We start from the raw sequence: 15,271 nt of genomic DNA, 5'->3' as shown, positions 1-15,271 counted from the left end.
GTAGGATTCAGGAGGATTATAAGATACAGTCTTTACATATTGCATTTCTTAATTGTTAATGTTTTAATGTTGTGAGGTTAAACACTGTACCTGCTACTGTGTTTACATAAAGAACAACAATATTTAGTGTTTAGCCATATTATAGCCATGACATGTTCAATCCTCATACCATTTCGGTGTCCTATTTGAATTGCTTTCACACAAGACCACGCAAAGGATTGGAACGCTGACGTAGAAAAGGAGGAGAGACTTTTGACCAATTAGAACCAAGTCCTGTTCAACATCGCCTCAATATTTACTTGGATGTTCTGCGATCTGGCTGCCGTGGGTGACAATAACAGGTGGGGAAATTCCAACAGGCATTTATTCCGTCGGATATCGCCTTCATCAGAGCGGCGGAGATAGGTTTGTGAGGCAACACTCGTAACTACCCGAGTCCCGGTGCATGTTTGCTAGCTAACGACAGTCACATCAACAAGTGATCTGATTCGACCCATAGATTTGATTAGCTCTGACAAACGCTATAACAGTGAATGACGTGACCCAGTTTTACCTACAACCGATTTGATAAGAATACGATTTTGTTTAGTCTCTCATCCGAGCGGGGGGTGAATGGCTAGCTGTGTCCTTGAATTGGGATCACCCGTCTCGAACTCACAGGTCTGTTTATCTTCCTCACGTCGGTCATGTGCGCACGTTTGCATCGCTTGTCACCTGCGCTCTATTTGTTTGTTTGGGGAGAATTTGACAACCAAATCCATGGAATTCTTGAAGTTTATAAGTGGCTTGTTGATTCCGTGCAAATCTTGTAAAAATGCATGCAAGAAACACAAGAAACAGTGTGCAACATTTGAACACAACCGCACACTTTTTGTTATCGTGTTTAACAGGATGGAAAGTGGAGATTGTAATGGTCTTCGGCCACGTATGCGAATCATCCCCGAAATGCCTGCGTTTCCTGACCTGAAAAGCCCTATTGTGATGGAAGGCAGTCAGGCTGAGGAAAGGCAGGGCTTTGGAGACCTCATAAACAGCAACGGTGAGAATAAGTGACTGGATATTCCTATTGCCAAGGGTCACGGTGGCTAGATGGGATTCAATCCCAATTCAATTATGCTATTTTTTGTTAAAGGAGGCACTGCGAATGTTGAATATAGTCCACTCAATGTAGGTATCTTTTTGAAAATGTAATACAAATGTAATTAAGATAGGTGATTGGACATTGTTGGTGTAGGCCTACTTGTGAGTGTATTACACATCCAATGCTAGGAATAGGGAAGTAAGGATGCATCCTAACAAGGTGTAGTCTATCACCCTACATTGTTGAACTGCTTTGTTACTGGCCATGTGTCTGTGTCTCATCCTGATTCACCTATTGCATCACATGCCTGCGAAGAACTGGCAGCTCAACAGTGTGTTGTTCAAATAGATACTCCCAGCCAAAAACACTCCTTAGGACGCATGACCTCACATTAATGGCAAAGTTCATTACAAATTGTATTGCAGCTACTTTATTTGTGGTCATCTTACTGAAATATCACTTAAACACATGATGCTGCTGTATATGAGTAATGTATCTTGTCATTGTCTTTCATAGCAGAGGCGTAAAAATCCACAGTTGAAAACCCCATTTAAAAAAATTATAGGACTTACAAAATAATAAGTTGACTAGTATATAAACTGGTCTATAGGCCTGATAGCATTACTTGGACCTTCATGTTTTGTTATTTCTGTCATTTCCTGATTTTGATTATACTACAAGGAAATAAAGAGCATAGTGCTTGGTCCTGAAATGTACCTGTACTCATGACATCTGTTTGTGTTACAGGCAGCTAATATATGTTTGCTCATTGTTTATTTACCTATGCCCATCAGTAAGCCTTAGTAATCTTAATCAGGAAACTGGCTCTGTTGATTTTGGTGTGTGTCAATGAATTTGACCAAAAGGCTTCATTTGAATGGAGCCAAAGTCCACTCAAAGGACTTTTTATTGGCATTTCTGCATAAGCTATGTATTCATTCTACAAAATGATGTAATGCCTTTTCCATTTTTTTATAATTGCAGGAAAAATGGAATTAGAATATGTGATCAGCAAAAAACTGCAACTGAAGATGAAAGCAGAGGTTTGTTATAAGGAAAAAGCCTTAATATCTAAGTTATTATTCCTCTTTATTACCATTATTTTCATTTTGTCTTATAAAAATGACACTATGGATGAAACTGTTTATTGAACTTCCTACGAAAGGTTGAGAAAGATTTCACCCTTGTATGACATGGTTGTATGACAGTGCACTTATTAAAAAAAAATTATCATGGGTTATGCAGCCATCACCCCAACTTGACTTGTTTGTCTTGTCGGTCATTAGGCCAATTGGATGAGGCACAAATGATGAGTCACTTAAAACAAAGCTTTAGTTATCAGCAGAAGACAAATGCTTGAAAGCGAATTAATTGTGTCTGGTCTTGGTTGATCATGAGACCACGGAATGGAAATTCAGAAATTGGTGGTTGCACTTTCCCTTCTCCCCCAATGCTGGCCACCTTGCCAGGAAAAAGGGAAAATGATTATCTATATTTGGTTTTATGAATGAAATGAATGTGCTAAGCTATTGAAATCATGTATCTTATTTTCACACAGTAGTATTTGCATCGTGTCTGCATGTTATCGCCACGTGGAACCAGAAGAACACTATATACACGCAGCTTCTCCTGTCCATTCAGTGCTTGACATCACCGCCCTCTGATTCGGTGACTTGTTTCTGTATCTCTGCCTATTGCTCAGCACCTGAGATGTGACCTGATCCGTCAGTTTGACAGCCATGTCAGTGAGCTTGTGGACAGTCTGATCGAGGAGTCCGTCTCTCTGGAGCCGACCCCCTTACCGGCAAACTTCTCTCCCTCGATGTCGGACAAAGAGAGGAGCAAACTCAGGTACTGTCTTCGCCCTCAACGGCCTCAAGTTCTGCTCTTTAATTCATCAGATCTGATGCCCCTCAATTTACTTGTCTTGACTTTGTTTCCTAGGAGTATCCGGCCGCCCCACGGTGAGGGCAAGCAATTTGTGAACCGCAGATCCCTGCTGGAGTGAGTAGAGTTTAGTCTCGGGTCCGAGAGTTGTAGCCCGTTGATCTCAGTGACCATCACTGCTGTTCATCCTCCTGTCCGAGAGATGAACCATTTCCAATCTCCTGCTTCCCACAGTGAGCTGTTTGAGGTGAACCACATCCGGACCATCTACCACATGTTCATCGCCCTCCTCATCCTCTTCATCCTGAGCACCCTGGTCGTGGATTTTATCGACGAAGGCAGGTAGCGTACACGCCTACTTATTGTATCATGGTTCGGGATAATTATAAATCTGGGACCTCAGTTGAGTGGTCAGGATTTGTGGTATTCATTTATTCATCATACAGTTTGTTAGATTCACTGTGTCAACTCTAATTAAAAGAGGTTTTCTTTCCTTTAACCACTTTTTCCTGCATTCCTATTCCCAGAACTGTGATCAACTTGACCGAAATGTGTTACACTCACCTTATAATTAAATGGCCTGACAAATATTAAAAAAAAGGTTTCCTTCTTCTCCTATTTGTCCTCAACTCCAGACTGGTGCTTGACTTTGACCTCCTGGTCTACGTCTTTGGGCAGTTTCCCCTGGTGGTGTGCACGTGGATCTACATGTGCGTGTCCGCGTCACTGGTTCCCTTTATGCTGTTCCAGACGTGGGCCCAGAGTCAGTGTGGCTCCGGTGGCCACCCCAGGCTGTGGAGCCTGCTGTATGGCTCGGCCTTTCTCCTCTACCAAGCCGTGGGCCTGGGATTCCTGCCTACCTACGTGGCCGTCAGCAACAGCCTGCCGCCTGCGTCCTCCTTCATCGTTATCCTGGAGCAGGTGACGGACCGGACTGGCGGTGGCTATGACCAACCATGATGTAGAGTTGACGTTTGATCTGCGCTCCATTGACTCCCCGTGGCCTCCTGCTTCTGAACCGCCTTCGTGTGTCCTGTGCATGTGTTTGTGTGTCGGTTCCAGGTGCGTCTCATGATGAAAACGCACTCCTTTGTGCGGGAGAACGTTCCACGAGTGCTCTCGGCTGCTAAGGAGAAGAACGGTATGTTGTCCGCTTCTCTGAAGATATTTCTATGACTTGTAATTTACACTCTTTGCAGACTGACTGAGAAGTACTCTTTGTGTCATGTACAGACTCAGTCCCATTGAGGCCACATATCAACCAGTATCTCTATTTCCTCTTTGCACCTACCCTCATTTACAGAGATAACTACCCCAGGTAAAACCAGCTTTTCTTCATTTTCACTGTGGTGGTTGATTCCATTGTCTTCCTTCCTAATAAATGCCAAGAAGAGGTGCAACATCTTACATTTGTTCTTGTATCCAGGAATCCATTGATCAGGTGGGGTTACGTGGCCACAAAGTTACTGCAGGTACCAACATCTGATGCGCTTTGTTTGCAGTTTGCTTTTTTTATTTTTTTTATTTAAAGATCCAGTATTACTATAGGGTAACACTGTCATTGTAAGAGTGAGTTCTACAAATAGAGAGGTGTCTGAAAATGAAACAGACCGCCTCCTAAATGTGTCCCCCAGGTGCTGGGATGTCTGTTCTACGCCTACTACGTCTTTGTACGGCTGTGCATCCCACAGTTTCGAAGTATCAGTCTGCAGCTCTTTGACCTGAGGTCTCTGGTCCTGGGAGTCTTCAACTCCATCCTGCCAGGTTGGACGCCCCTACGCAGCCAAGACCAATTCGGCATTGACCGTCCTGATTCCAAATTGGAAGGAGGGTTGTTGGTGTTGTGATATCACCTATATATTGTCATGCAAGCGCTGACCTTCTTATGGCTCCCCGTCTAGGTGCGTTGGTTCTCTTCTTGGCCTTCTTTGCCTTGCTTCACTGTTGGCTCAATGCGTTTGCCGAGATGCTTCGCTTTGCTGATAGGATGTTTTACAAGGTACGTTGAATTGGTATCACTGTGTATTCTCTCAAACCTGAACGTGGTGATTTGTGAAGGTATTTTGAATGGTTCTTGGTTTTATTGTTACAGGATTGGTGGAATTCAACGTCTTTTGCCAATTACTATCGTACTTGGAATGTGGTGGTCCATGATTGGCTGTACTACTATGTGTACAGGGACTTCCTGTTGGTGAGTAAACGAAGTCTAGATGAAGAAGAGGTTCGCTGGTACTTGGATGCCACATACAAAGTGATATTTTTTCACATTATCATGCAGTTGTAACACCTGTCTTTATTTAAAACATTTGATATATTCTGCTTATGACCTGCCAACCATGTAACATTGAGCTGCACGTTTCTATTCTTGTTTGCTTCCTCTTTCGTTCCCTGTCATTCCAGATGTCTGGGATGCGATTCCGTGCAGCTGCCATGTTTTTCGTGTTCACCGTGTCTGCGGTGGTTCATGAGTACATTCTAGCCATTTGCTTTGGCTTCTTCTACCCCGTCCTCTTCTGCCTGTTCATGTGCTTCGGAAGTAAGTGGTAGACGTTGGAAGAAAGAGGTGCAACTCTCTCCCGGTTTTTAGCAGAAAGTGAAAAGTTTCACTCCTGAAATTGGTTATAGAATGTAGTTACTATGAAGCGTTAACCTTTTAACTGCAGTATATTCTGTTGGTTTTTCACCACGGGTTTCTATTGTTGTTGTGCTGTTGGGTATGTTCTGCTTCCTCCTGCCCCGTGACTGACCATGCTCCCTCGGTCACAGTGATGTTCAACTTCATCCTCCACGACCGGCGGAGAGGTCCTATATGGAACATCATCATGTGGACGTCCCTTTTCCTGGGACAGGGGGTCATCATCTGTCTGTACTGCCAGGAGTGGTACGCCCAGCGCTACTGTCCCATCACAGAGGTACATTTGAAATTTGATGTTTTTATGAATTGAATTATACTTTACAATATCGCATCAAGCCCTTTGTTGTGTGCAAATTGCCTGAACAAAGAACCCGGAGGGACATTTTGCAATGTTTCGTCCGTGATATGATTAGGCTTTAAGCTGATCAGAGAGATAGTCAAAGTAAATTGATGATTTAGCTAATTTATTATCAGTCTTTTCAGTAATGGGACCAGATTTGTAATTGATTGCTGTGCACATTTACGTAGTGTTAACACAAATAATAAAAATATATGTAACATGCATTAGCAAACATCTTCTTCCTCCATGTCTCGGTAGTCTCTCTTCCATCTAGGTCCTACATGGGTTATCTATATTTCCACATGAGCTGCTGAGGTTAATCTGTTTACTTCCAGCCTTCCTTTCTGGAGTTGCTGAAGCCCCGGTCCTGGAGCTGCCACCGCCAAAAAGACGGCATGGCACAGTCTCAGGGGATTTGACAAGCGATATGTGCATTGATCCAAACAGTGACCAATCAATCCCCTGTGAACTGCGGGTGGAAAAGGGTAGAGGAGACCAACCTTTAGGTTACTGCCATGCCTCTTAAAGAGTTTAGTTGAATGTTTTGTGTGGCCTTTTGTTTAATTGTATTGCTTCAGTGTAATGTTCTGCGCACATGAACGTTTAATTATATTGATAGGCCCTTGAGGAAAATCAATTAACCGTCTGCAAAAAAGATTCCTCTGTTTTACTTTGAATTTTCTAAGCTGCCTTCTTTGTCATTTTTTTGGTTGTCCGAGACAGCCTGGTTAAAATAATTGTATGTTAAACAAAATGTTTGTTTTAAATGCACATACCTGTTTTACATATTTATTTTATATTATGTATGTTTCCCCTTTTTCTGTTAGTGTGTACAAGCAATGTTTGTGCATAATGTGTGATCATCGTGTTATGGCAGCTGAATGCAAACCTGAATACCCTTCTCTGGCAAATTGTTATTAGGAATTAGTCAGTAGTAATTATACAGATCAAACCAAATTATCAACCGTTCTGAGTAATATCTGAGGCATAGATCTTCCTTGACAACCATCTAAACTCACTTTTTTGATAAACGTAAAAAGTTTTGAAGGGTTTGCTTAAAAAGCGATGGAAGAGAGGTTTACTGGTACGTGAGATTTTCTGGAAGATAACCTTGGTACATCACCATACTTCTCCAGTCATTTTTGGACCCTAATTCAAGTCATATCCTCTGTCACATTATGCTGTGAGTTATTCCCTATGATGGAAATCCCTTTAAAAAACCAATCAGTGAGCGACAACCGAATGTAATAACCACGTATGTCTAATCTTTCTCGGAACAAAGTTTGATGTCAAAGGAAATGTATATTTAACTTGAGAATCGTTCTATATAGGTAACAGGCATCTGTAGAGGTAATACTGGTGCATTTGTATTGTTGGAAACTGCCATTACGTATTAAAGCTACCATGTTACTTGTTAGTGAGACCTGATGCAAGTAATACGATTTACAATGGGTCCTTTGGTAGTAAAATAGGTTTTGTAACAATGATACAATATTTATATTCTGTCAAACAAATGCTATGGGGCACTCTTATTGTTCTGCGTAAATGTAGGTCTGACATTGAATAATTGAATGCATTGATTTCCTTTTTAAAAAATTATGTAAATATTGGGATTTATACATTGCATAATTAACGGTGCCAAGTCGAGATGAGTTCTGTGAAACGAGGTATTCTGTGAAATGAACAGCACAATAAAAAGCGAAAACCAGCTCAATAATACAGTGAACTTTGTAACCACGAGGTGGCATCTTTTCGCGTTCTCCCAGCGCAGCTTCTTTTGGTCCGCTGTACATCAATGGCTCATCCATGATCTTGGTTAATACTGGGCCATTCTCAATTTGTGCCATTTAATCTACCGAAGTCAAACTATTTAATTGAAACAATATAATTGTCATTGCTGAAACGACACATTGTGGTTATCGGGACTTTTTTTCAGATTGGACTTCCTCTGAAAAAAAATGGCTAGCTGATGAAGTGATTGCTTTTTTTTGTTTTCTCTAGTTCTGCAAAGGCTCTCTTGGAGAATAAACTTCATTGTATAAACTTGATGTTTCTGGCTTCATTCTACCCTTTTATTTTAGGTTGATTATGTGTTGTTATTATTAACAATGTAACTAATATGCATTTGCATACATTAAGGAAAATGTATTATACATCTTGTCGTGTGTAATTGCCAATACATGCATTATAAATATGTAATAAAAAATATATTTTTTCACTTTTTCACATTTTACCTGAAACTGTAAGAGCAGATTTCTTCATTATAAAATGACGGACAGTGACATCCTGAAACGTTATTAAAAAAGCATACATTAGCATGGAACCTATGGACATAATTTAGCCACTGTTGCCTGTCCTCCTAGTGGCTTGGAGGTCTGTAAACAACTCCGGAGTCCGGACAGTTGTGAGGTAGAAGATCACGGTGACCGGGGATCCGATCGAAACCCCCCTTGTGAAACACATCTTGTTCTCTTCTGCGGTAAAGATGGCGGCGTCAGAGGGGGCGCGCAGTGGCCGGAGAACGGCAAAACCATTCTGAAACCGTCTCTATCTTACAGAATACACCGTTTGGGTCGCCGTTGCCATCTGCCTTGCGACCCGTTGGATCACCGTTAGGATTAGATTATTGCCATACGCTTCGGTTTTTGGTCGTATTGTTTGAGGCAGGGTGGGTGGGTTTCACTGATAACTGCTAACGTTTGCTAACGGGGCAAGTGAGCGAGCTAAGACAGCAGCTAGCAGCTAGCAACGACTCGGCGAAGAGGGGCTGAGGAAGACTATTCCGAACAGGCCGCTCCACTTGGGGGATGTGAACTTGAGGTAGACAGGGGGTTTCCTTCGTCCCTGTAGTTGTTACACGAAAGTGTCGGGATGGGACAACAGGTAGGCCGCGTTGGGGAGAGCACATCAACCGCACTCCAGCCACCACAGCCGCACGCCGCGCCACAGCCGCACCAAGTCAAGGGGAACAGGGGGAGCAGCGCCGGGAGGAGACCCCGAGAAGTCGGCGGCACCACCGGGACACCGCCGGGCAGGACAGCTGCGGTTAACGTGCCGGACCCTGGGACTAATATCTTCACGAAACATTCAGGTAGCGACAAAACTACATTGTTCAGCAGGATGTGGGTGTGGTGGTCGGTGAGAAGAAATCACTGTTACCCATAAATGTGTTTACTAGTGATAGTTCTAGTGTGGGCTCGCTGAGTTGGTGCCTTTCCGACGCGTTAGCGGTAAAGGCCATGACGAGCAATCCTGCCATCAGATTCTCTTCCTTTTCAGTTAGAGCTTGATACCATACAATGTACAATCTATATGTATGTATGCGTTTGTGTAACGTTGCATGTGATTAGAAGATGCCTCGCAGACAGATGGGAGACTGTCGCTGATATAGAGTTCATTCAGGATGGCCAGCTGTGCCTTGCCTAAGGGGAAATACCGAGTTAGCCAGTTAAACGCACGTCTAAAGCCAATCATTGTAATACTTCTCTTGGTAAACAATGATTCTTGCCACTAGGGAATGAGCAGCAAGTCTGCTCCATTAACTCAATGTAACAGCTATCACAAGCTCACGTTACTTCCGAGTGATTCTCACATGCTCACTTATGCCGCTGTCTGATAATGTCTACCTTTGCAACACACTCAACTACTAATGGGATTAATGCCTGGAAGACTGCATTCTCTGATTTCACGAAATCGTTGTGAATAATTGAAGTGGTTTATTTTATATTTGATTGCATTACCAGCCATACACTGCAGAAAGACTGAGCAGGAAATATCAAGTGTACGTTTATTATAACTAAATCAGGCACACACGAGCAGGCATTTGACATTTCAAACTTATGGGATGAAGAATGCTATAAAGTACAGTGAATTGCAAGTTGAAGCAGGTACCAGTTACCCTACCCACCAGCCCTCCCCTCATATTTCACTTACAGCGCTGGCTCCAGTCCTGTGGCCTTTGAACTGTGGAAAACACTGAATGGATTTGTCTCTTGCTTCCTAGCCTTTCTACCCTAACCTAGACCATCTCAAAACCCACTCTGGTATCACCCCGTCCATGGGGTGTCTCGCTCCAGCTTTTTCAGAGCATGTCCGTGAAATCCACGACGTCTTGGCGAGAGTTGGACTTTTTCAGTTGGTGGGCTGCTTTTGTTCCGCCCATCTCAGTGTTTCTACTGCAGATAGCCCAGCGAGAGCACGAGAGAGAATTAGGTTGCTTGAATACCATTCCAGCAAGCAAAACCTTTCCTATTTGGTCCTTGTCGTAAAATGAAGAGCCATAACGAGCTACTTGCATATCTTGTCTAGTTTTTCCACCCATGTCCCAGGCCTTACTTCACCACAGTGTTACCCAGAAAGGCAGGAGGGGAAGGTTGGAGCATTAGGGAATGGAACATGATTGCGTTGCCCTGGCTGTCACATCTCAACTGCAGATCTTCCCTAGTTTGGGGGCACTTACAGACAATGAAACCCGCACAGCGCACCACCAATTATTGTAAGCAATGTGCCTTTTGCTACGAGTCTCTCGAAAAGCCTGGGCTGGTTATAGAGGCCAGTGTGTGGTTCCATCCCTATTCTGTGGAGTGAATGCTACTCTTTTAGTCGCTCTGTAATGTAACAATGACTCTTAAGTGAGAGGACTTGGGACGGAGCACTACCTCTTTCGTTGACCATTCAAACGTCCCTTTCATCCAAGGGAGGCTAAAGGAATGGCTAGTATTTAAACCACTTAGTATGGCCTCAAGTGTTTAAAGAGTCAAATCCAAGGCCAATGATTAAGATCTAAGTCAAGTTGGGGGAAATCTGACACAATCAGAGTGTAAAACAGTTTGGACCTTAATGCACTATATTTGTGTTTAAAGCAATTTGTGATGCCTAGGAAAGTTGTGAGTCGTCTGATTTAAGATTGTAAAATTTGTTTTTTGATCCACCAGTAATCTATTTCTAGAACACTATCTTGTATACTTTTGTTTATTCTTTCACTCTATCTGGTGTCAGAGAAATGTATGACGTCGAATTTCGGCCCAGATTTCTCTTCAGCTCTCCAACTCTAGTGGTAAATGATCGAGTGATGATGAGGATACCTTGTTGTTTTTGTATCACTGGTGCATTGACGATTGCTTTCATTGTGTTAATATTGTTGAATCAGATGGGTTTAGAATACTAAATGAGTTGACTTGATGGGATTTCTTACACTTCGTATTTACATAATTGTATCCCCAGCTATGGTTCAAAGGTGTAATTCAAGTGACTGGGGGATCAGAGAGTGATTCCAGCGATGCCAATATGCCCTCTTTCTTTCTCCAGCTTACTAGGAGATTTGTCCTGTTTAAAACTACAGAAGGGATTGACATGTTTAAATGCCCGGCCTGATCCGGCTTTATACTGTTTTGTAATAGAGTCGATTTCTAAAGCGTGGCCAGCGAATATCACACAGACAATAAACAAAGACCTCTGTTAGTGTGAAACCGAGAAACATTGCAGGCGCTTCCAAGCGCTGGGCCTTCCAGAGTTGATGCCAGACTCCAGTGACTCACTATGTGGGACAAAGACAACACGACTGTGGGTCTTCCTGCTGGCCCCCACGGCCTCTCTCCTTCCTCCCGTCTTCCTCTGTGTCTTCTTAGCAGTGTTATATCAGCCCCCGTATCTGTGCATTCCTATGGTTGTCTCACTACCACTGCCCCCCCCCCCAACCGCCGCCAAACCCCGCTCCTCGTCTTCCCTCCCCAGGCAAGGTGACTCAGCCCCGGTCCCCATCTCGGGTCACCCTGCCATTTTTCCTCCTGGGCTCATCACTAATTCAACGTGCTTGACGCCAAGTGGAGCCAAGTTTCTACTTTGCAGACAGACAGCCCATCTAGGAGCCGCTGAAGGGTATAGCATAGGTGAGGGGCACGTCGGCCCGGACCCCCCCACGATGCTGACTCAAAGGGATTCCAGCTGTGTTCTGGAGTATTGGTTATGGTGCTGTGTTCCTGAAGCGGAGCTATCCGTCGATTGACGGGTGCCAGAGACTTTCTTTTACTTTTGGCCATGTCAGGAGCTTGGGAATCTTGTTAACAGAGGCATTTTTTTTTCTTTTTTTTTCTTTTTGCATACATCGATTGAAACTATCCTGGTAGATGCTGAAGAATGAATGCCACAAGTCATCCAGGCCGGTTGGTTATTGTTATTTTATACCTAGTTATATTGGCCTGCCTTTTAGTTTTATACCACTTGTGCTATTATGCTGAATTGAATAATTCATAAATATATATATTTACACAGCCTCATCCAACATTAAAAGTCAGTCACTATCGTCCTATATTGACTGAAATGGCTTCACTGTTCAATTTCCTGTCAACACTGCATCGGCTTATCTATTTTTACCCTTTCTGGATCATTAAAATTGGGGCAGATGAGAGGATTTGATGCTTCTCCGTTTGGCAGTTAGCGGCAATGTTGGGCGCACTGGTGAACGCTGCCCAGATCCAAGATCCATAGGCCTGAGTTGATTTGCATTAAGCGGTACAATTGGATTAGAAATAAATCCACTTGCAATAGGCTGTGTGTCGCTAATCCCTGACATCCAGGATAAAGGCTGCTGCTGCTGCTGGTGGAAGGAGATCAGCATTTCTAAACATGTGTTGACTGTAAGACTTTCACAGTGTAATGACTGGAGGTAATGATAATAATAGCGTTATTAGTAAGGGCAACTCCCATTGGCTCTTGCCACTAGGGGGAGCTGGGGCCACACCTCCTCTGTCTTAAGCTTTGTCGTTATCCCAGGGCAATGATACACTTGCTAGTCAAATTCCACAAAGTTGACCTATTTTCTGGTTGGATGTTTGCATAACATGGCTTTGTGTGGTACAATGCATCTATCTGTTGGTTCTCTTCTCTGTCGTGGTGGCTTGTTCAATAATATATGTCTCCTGGGTCTCCAGCCTCTGCCTAAATGTCTCGTCACACAGGCCGTGTAGTCCACCAAGCTCTGACACATTCACTACAGTCAGGTTCAATCGAGGAAAAGCCAGCATCAAAGCTGCCACTGAGTCTTGAGATTACGTCTTCTTTGGCTGCTCTTTCCCCTTATCCTGCTCCGCCTTTATTAGCAAGGGTTTTTAATTATTTTCACTCCAAAGAGAGTGGAATCGTAAGGGTATAATCAGTGCAAATCCCACAACCATTTGTGGTAATTGCTGATACAAAGCCCGTCCTAACTGAAGGGCAACGGGGCATGTATAACGGGGTAGGAAGATTCCTTCAATTAGAAGGCCCATATTTAAACCTCAGTCATGGCTAGGCCTTTTATTTCCACTGAAGTGTCCTTGAGCGAGATATTGAATCTCCTCAAGATCTTCTTTAGCTGACCTTGCACTCTTAATATCCCCGTGGAGGAGGCAAGCAAGCAGAGCGTAAAGAGAAACCCAACTTGGTGACTGTCTGCCTCTACACCACAACCCCCAGACATGAGCCTCCGCACTGGGCATGTACTGCTGCTCTTGCACAGCCCTCTCCTGCAGCTACCAAGGCTGCATACTGCTCCTGTTCCGTAGCCTCCACGCAGGCTACCATCGTTAGAAGCCAGGGATTAAGTACCACATTGGCAGTGAATGATTGGCGTTCCTGTGTTCCACAGCAGATGGTCGAAGCCGGGCTTTAGGCTGCATCTATCCCTTTTGCTACTGGAAAGTGTGGGTGTTGGGGTATGCATGCTTGAGCTTGAGATGACCTGAATGACCCTCCAATATTGTGCTACTTTTTGTATGTCTGTCAATGTGTACGATCATGACGGTAGTGTGTTGTTTTTCCTATTTGTGCTTTTGTGTACTTTTATTTTGAAAGGTAATTAAAGATAATAAAAGCTTTTTTATGTTGATTATTACCATTAGCAGTTCCAGTGCTAAGTGCTTGTCTGCACCCGTTGGATGAATCACTGTTTGAACTCTTCTTGTTGTAACAGTGCGTCTGGGTGCTGTTTCATTGCACACGTTGTACTGGGAGAATCTCTAGCTGCAGGGACAGGGCTTGAATGCAGGCCTGTTTAGTGTTGATCTGCTTCCAGGAGTGTTGCTTGCCCGTGGACATTATCACTGCTGCTTATCTCCTTTGTTGCAGGCAGGAGACCTGGCCCCAAAGTGTGTGTGTGTGTGTGTGTGTGTGTGTGTGTGTGTGTGTGTGTGTGTGTGTGTGTGTGTGTGTGTGTGTGTGTGTGTGTGTGTGTGTGTGTGTGTGTGTGTGTGTGTGTGTGTGTGTGTGTGTTGTGATAACATTAACGTACACCAACACAATACACCCACCCACATAAACAAACACGCCCGCGTGCTACAATACATAGTGAGGTTGTAATATACAGTAAATCTTTTTGTTGATGTCCATTTCCCAGCTATCATCTCTGATTCGAACCAACCGCCCCCCTAGCCGAACAGTCAATCAGAAAACCCTCATCTGGCGCCCGTTATCACTACTGTCTCTCACAACCCCCTCGTGATCCAAGCACACTAGCTCTATGTGTTGCTTGTTACTCTTGTGGAGACAATAGCAGTTGATTAAACGAGCTGGCTTGTTCAGCTATCTCATTGATACTTCATAATGTCAGCATTGTTCCTGCCCTGTTTGCCATGGCAGCAGATTGACAAATGCATGTGGCCACACATGCCTGCCTTATCAGGGAAGTCAAAGCCCTTAGTTGTGTTGCCTGTAGTGTGGTGTTGCTTCGGTCACTTCCAGCAGTGCACAGTCAAAGTGTCTTCCTCAGGTTCTCCATGGTGCTTGAATCTCCCAAGAGATCCGCGCCATGTAACCTAATACCACTGGATTAGGTGCTTGATTGTCGATTCTGTTTTCTGAACTGAGGCCTTTGTATTTAGTCAATTAGCATATATAAAAATTTAGTGATTTTTTTTTTTACGTGGTAAGCTACTGAACTCCATGCTTTTCCGGCTTGTATCTGCCATCTGTCGGGATGGTTCGGTTGCCCAATATGTATTTGGCGGTAAAGAAGAAGACTATATATCTCGCTCAAATATTCCTATTTTAGCGAGTACTTATTAGAGGAGTTGCCGTATTTGTATGAATATTGAACTGGATGCCATGTCCCATCAGACTGATCTGGTCACCAGTGGTCAGGTCACCATCAGGTGAACTCTTTCCAGTTCTACTAGAAAGTAAAATCCCAGGTTTGGGTGTACCTACTGTCCATTTAGCTTGACTCGATTGCACAGAGATCCCCCCACACACAGCCAAGCTTAACTGGGACACACACAGATTAGCTGGCCAGACATCTCAATTATCTCTGGTTACTCACTGAGTCCTAATCAAAAGGATGAGACGGAGGAGGAGG

General features: G+C 43.7%; 2 protein-coding genes across 6 annotated transcripts in view; both read left to right on the top strand.

Moving 5' to 3' along the window:
• The first annotated feature begins 262 nt into the window (after window positions 1-262).
• Window positions 263-7,989, top strand: soat1 (sterol O-acyltransferase 1). 3 transcript variants are annotated; one of them, XM_056604317.1, is made up of 17 exons: window positions 280-405; window positions 590-660; window positions 891-1,039; window positions 2,066-2,124; window positions 2,784-2,932; window positions 3,026-3,085; window positions 3,203-3,310; window positions 3,604-3,889; window positions 4,031-4,109; window positions 4,202-4,286; window positions 4,395-4,440; window positions 4,603-4,732; window positions 4,870-4,967; window positions 5,061-5,159; window positions 5,369-5,504; window positions 5,735-5,880; window positions 6,279-7,989. In XM_056604317.1, exons 3-17 carry the CDS (start codon window positions 892-894, stop codon window positions 6,360-6,362), a joined length of 1,713 nt encoding a protein of 570 aa, XP_056460292.1. In that variant the 5' UTR covers window positions 280-405; window positions 590-660; window position 891; the 3' UTR covers window positions 6,363-7,989. The 3 variants fall into 3 exon arrangements, with proteins under 3 accessions (XP_056460291.1, XP_056460292.1, XP_056460293.1); XM_056604316.1 differs by lacking the exon at window positions 590-660 and having other exon boundaries at window positions 263-341; XM_056604318.1 differs by lacking the exon at window positions 590-660.
• A 304-nt stretch (window positions 7,990-8,293) lies between these two features.
• The window catches only part of abl2 (c-abl oncogene 2, non-receptor tyrosine kinase), a 28,318-nt gene continuing 21,340 nt past the window's right edge, over window positions 8,294-15,271 (top strand). Inside the window, exon 1 of one of the 3 annotated variants that reach the window (XM_056604299.1) lies at window positions 8,294-9,034. In XM_056604299.1, coding sequence (XP_056460274.1) covers window positions 8,815-9,034 — 220 coding nt within the window. In that variant the 5' untranslated portion in view covers window positions 8,294-8,814. The remainder of the gene's footprint in view (window positions 9,035-15,271) is intronic. The other 2 variants (XM_056604295.1, XM_056604296.1) reach the window with 2 other exon arrangements.

Source organism: Gadus chalcogrammus, chromosome 12 (genome assembly GCF_026213295.1).
Source record: "Gadus chalcogrammus isolate NIFS_2021 chromosome 12, NIFS_Gcha_1.0, whole genome shotgun sequence".
NCBI lineage: Eukaryota > Metazoa > Chordata > Actinopteri > Gadiformes > Gadidae > Gadus > Gadus chalcogrammus.
This window is presented reverse-complemented; position numbering and strand designations above follow the sequence as displayed.

Excerpts from the sequence above, each read along its gene's own strand:
- soat1 (XM_056604316.1), top strand. The coding sequence starts at position 304 with ATGTTCTGCGATCTGGCTGCCGTGGGTGACAATAACAG. Across the intron at positions 3,890-4,030 it reads TCATCGTTATCCTGGAGCAG|GTGCGTCTCATGATGAAAAC; the intron begins GTGACGGACCGG and ends TGTCGGTTCCAG. Across the intron at positions 4,287-4,394 it reads TACAGAGATAACTACCCCAG|GAATCCATTGATCAGGTGGG; the intron begins GTAAAACCAGCT and ends TCTTGTATCCAG.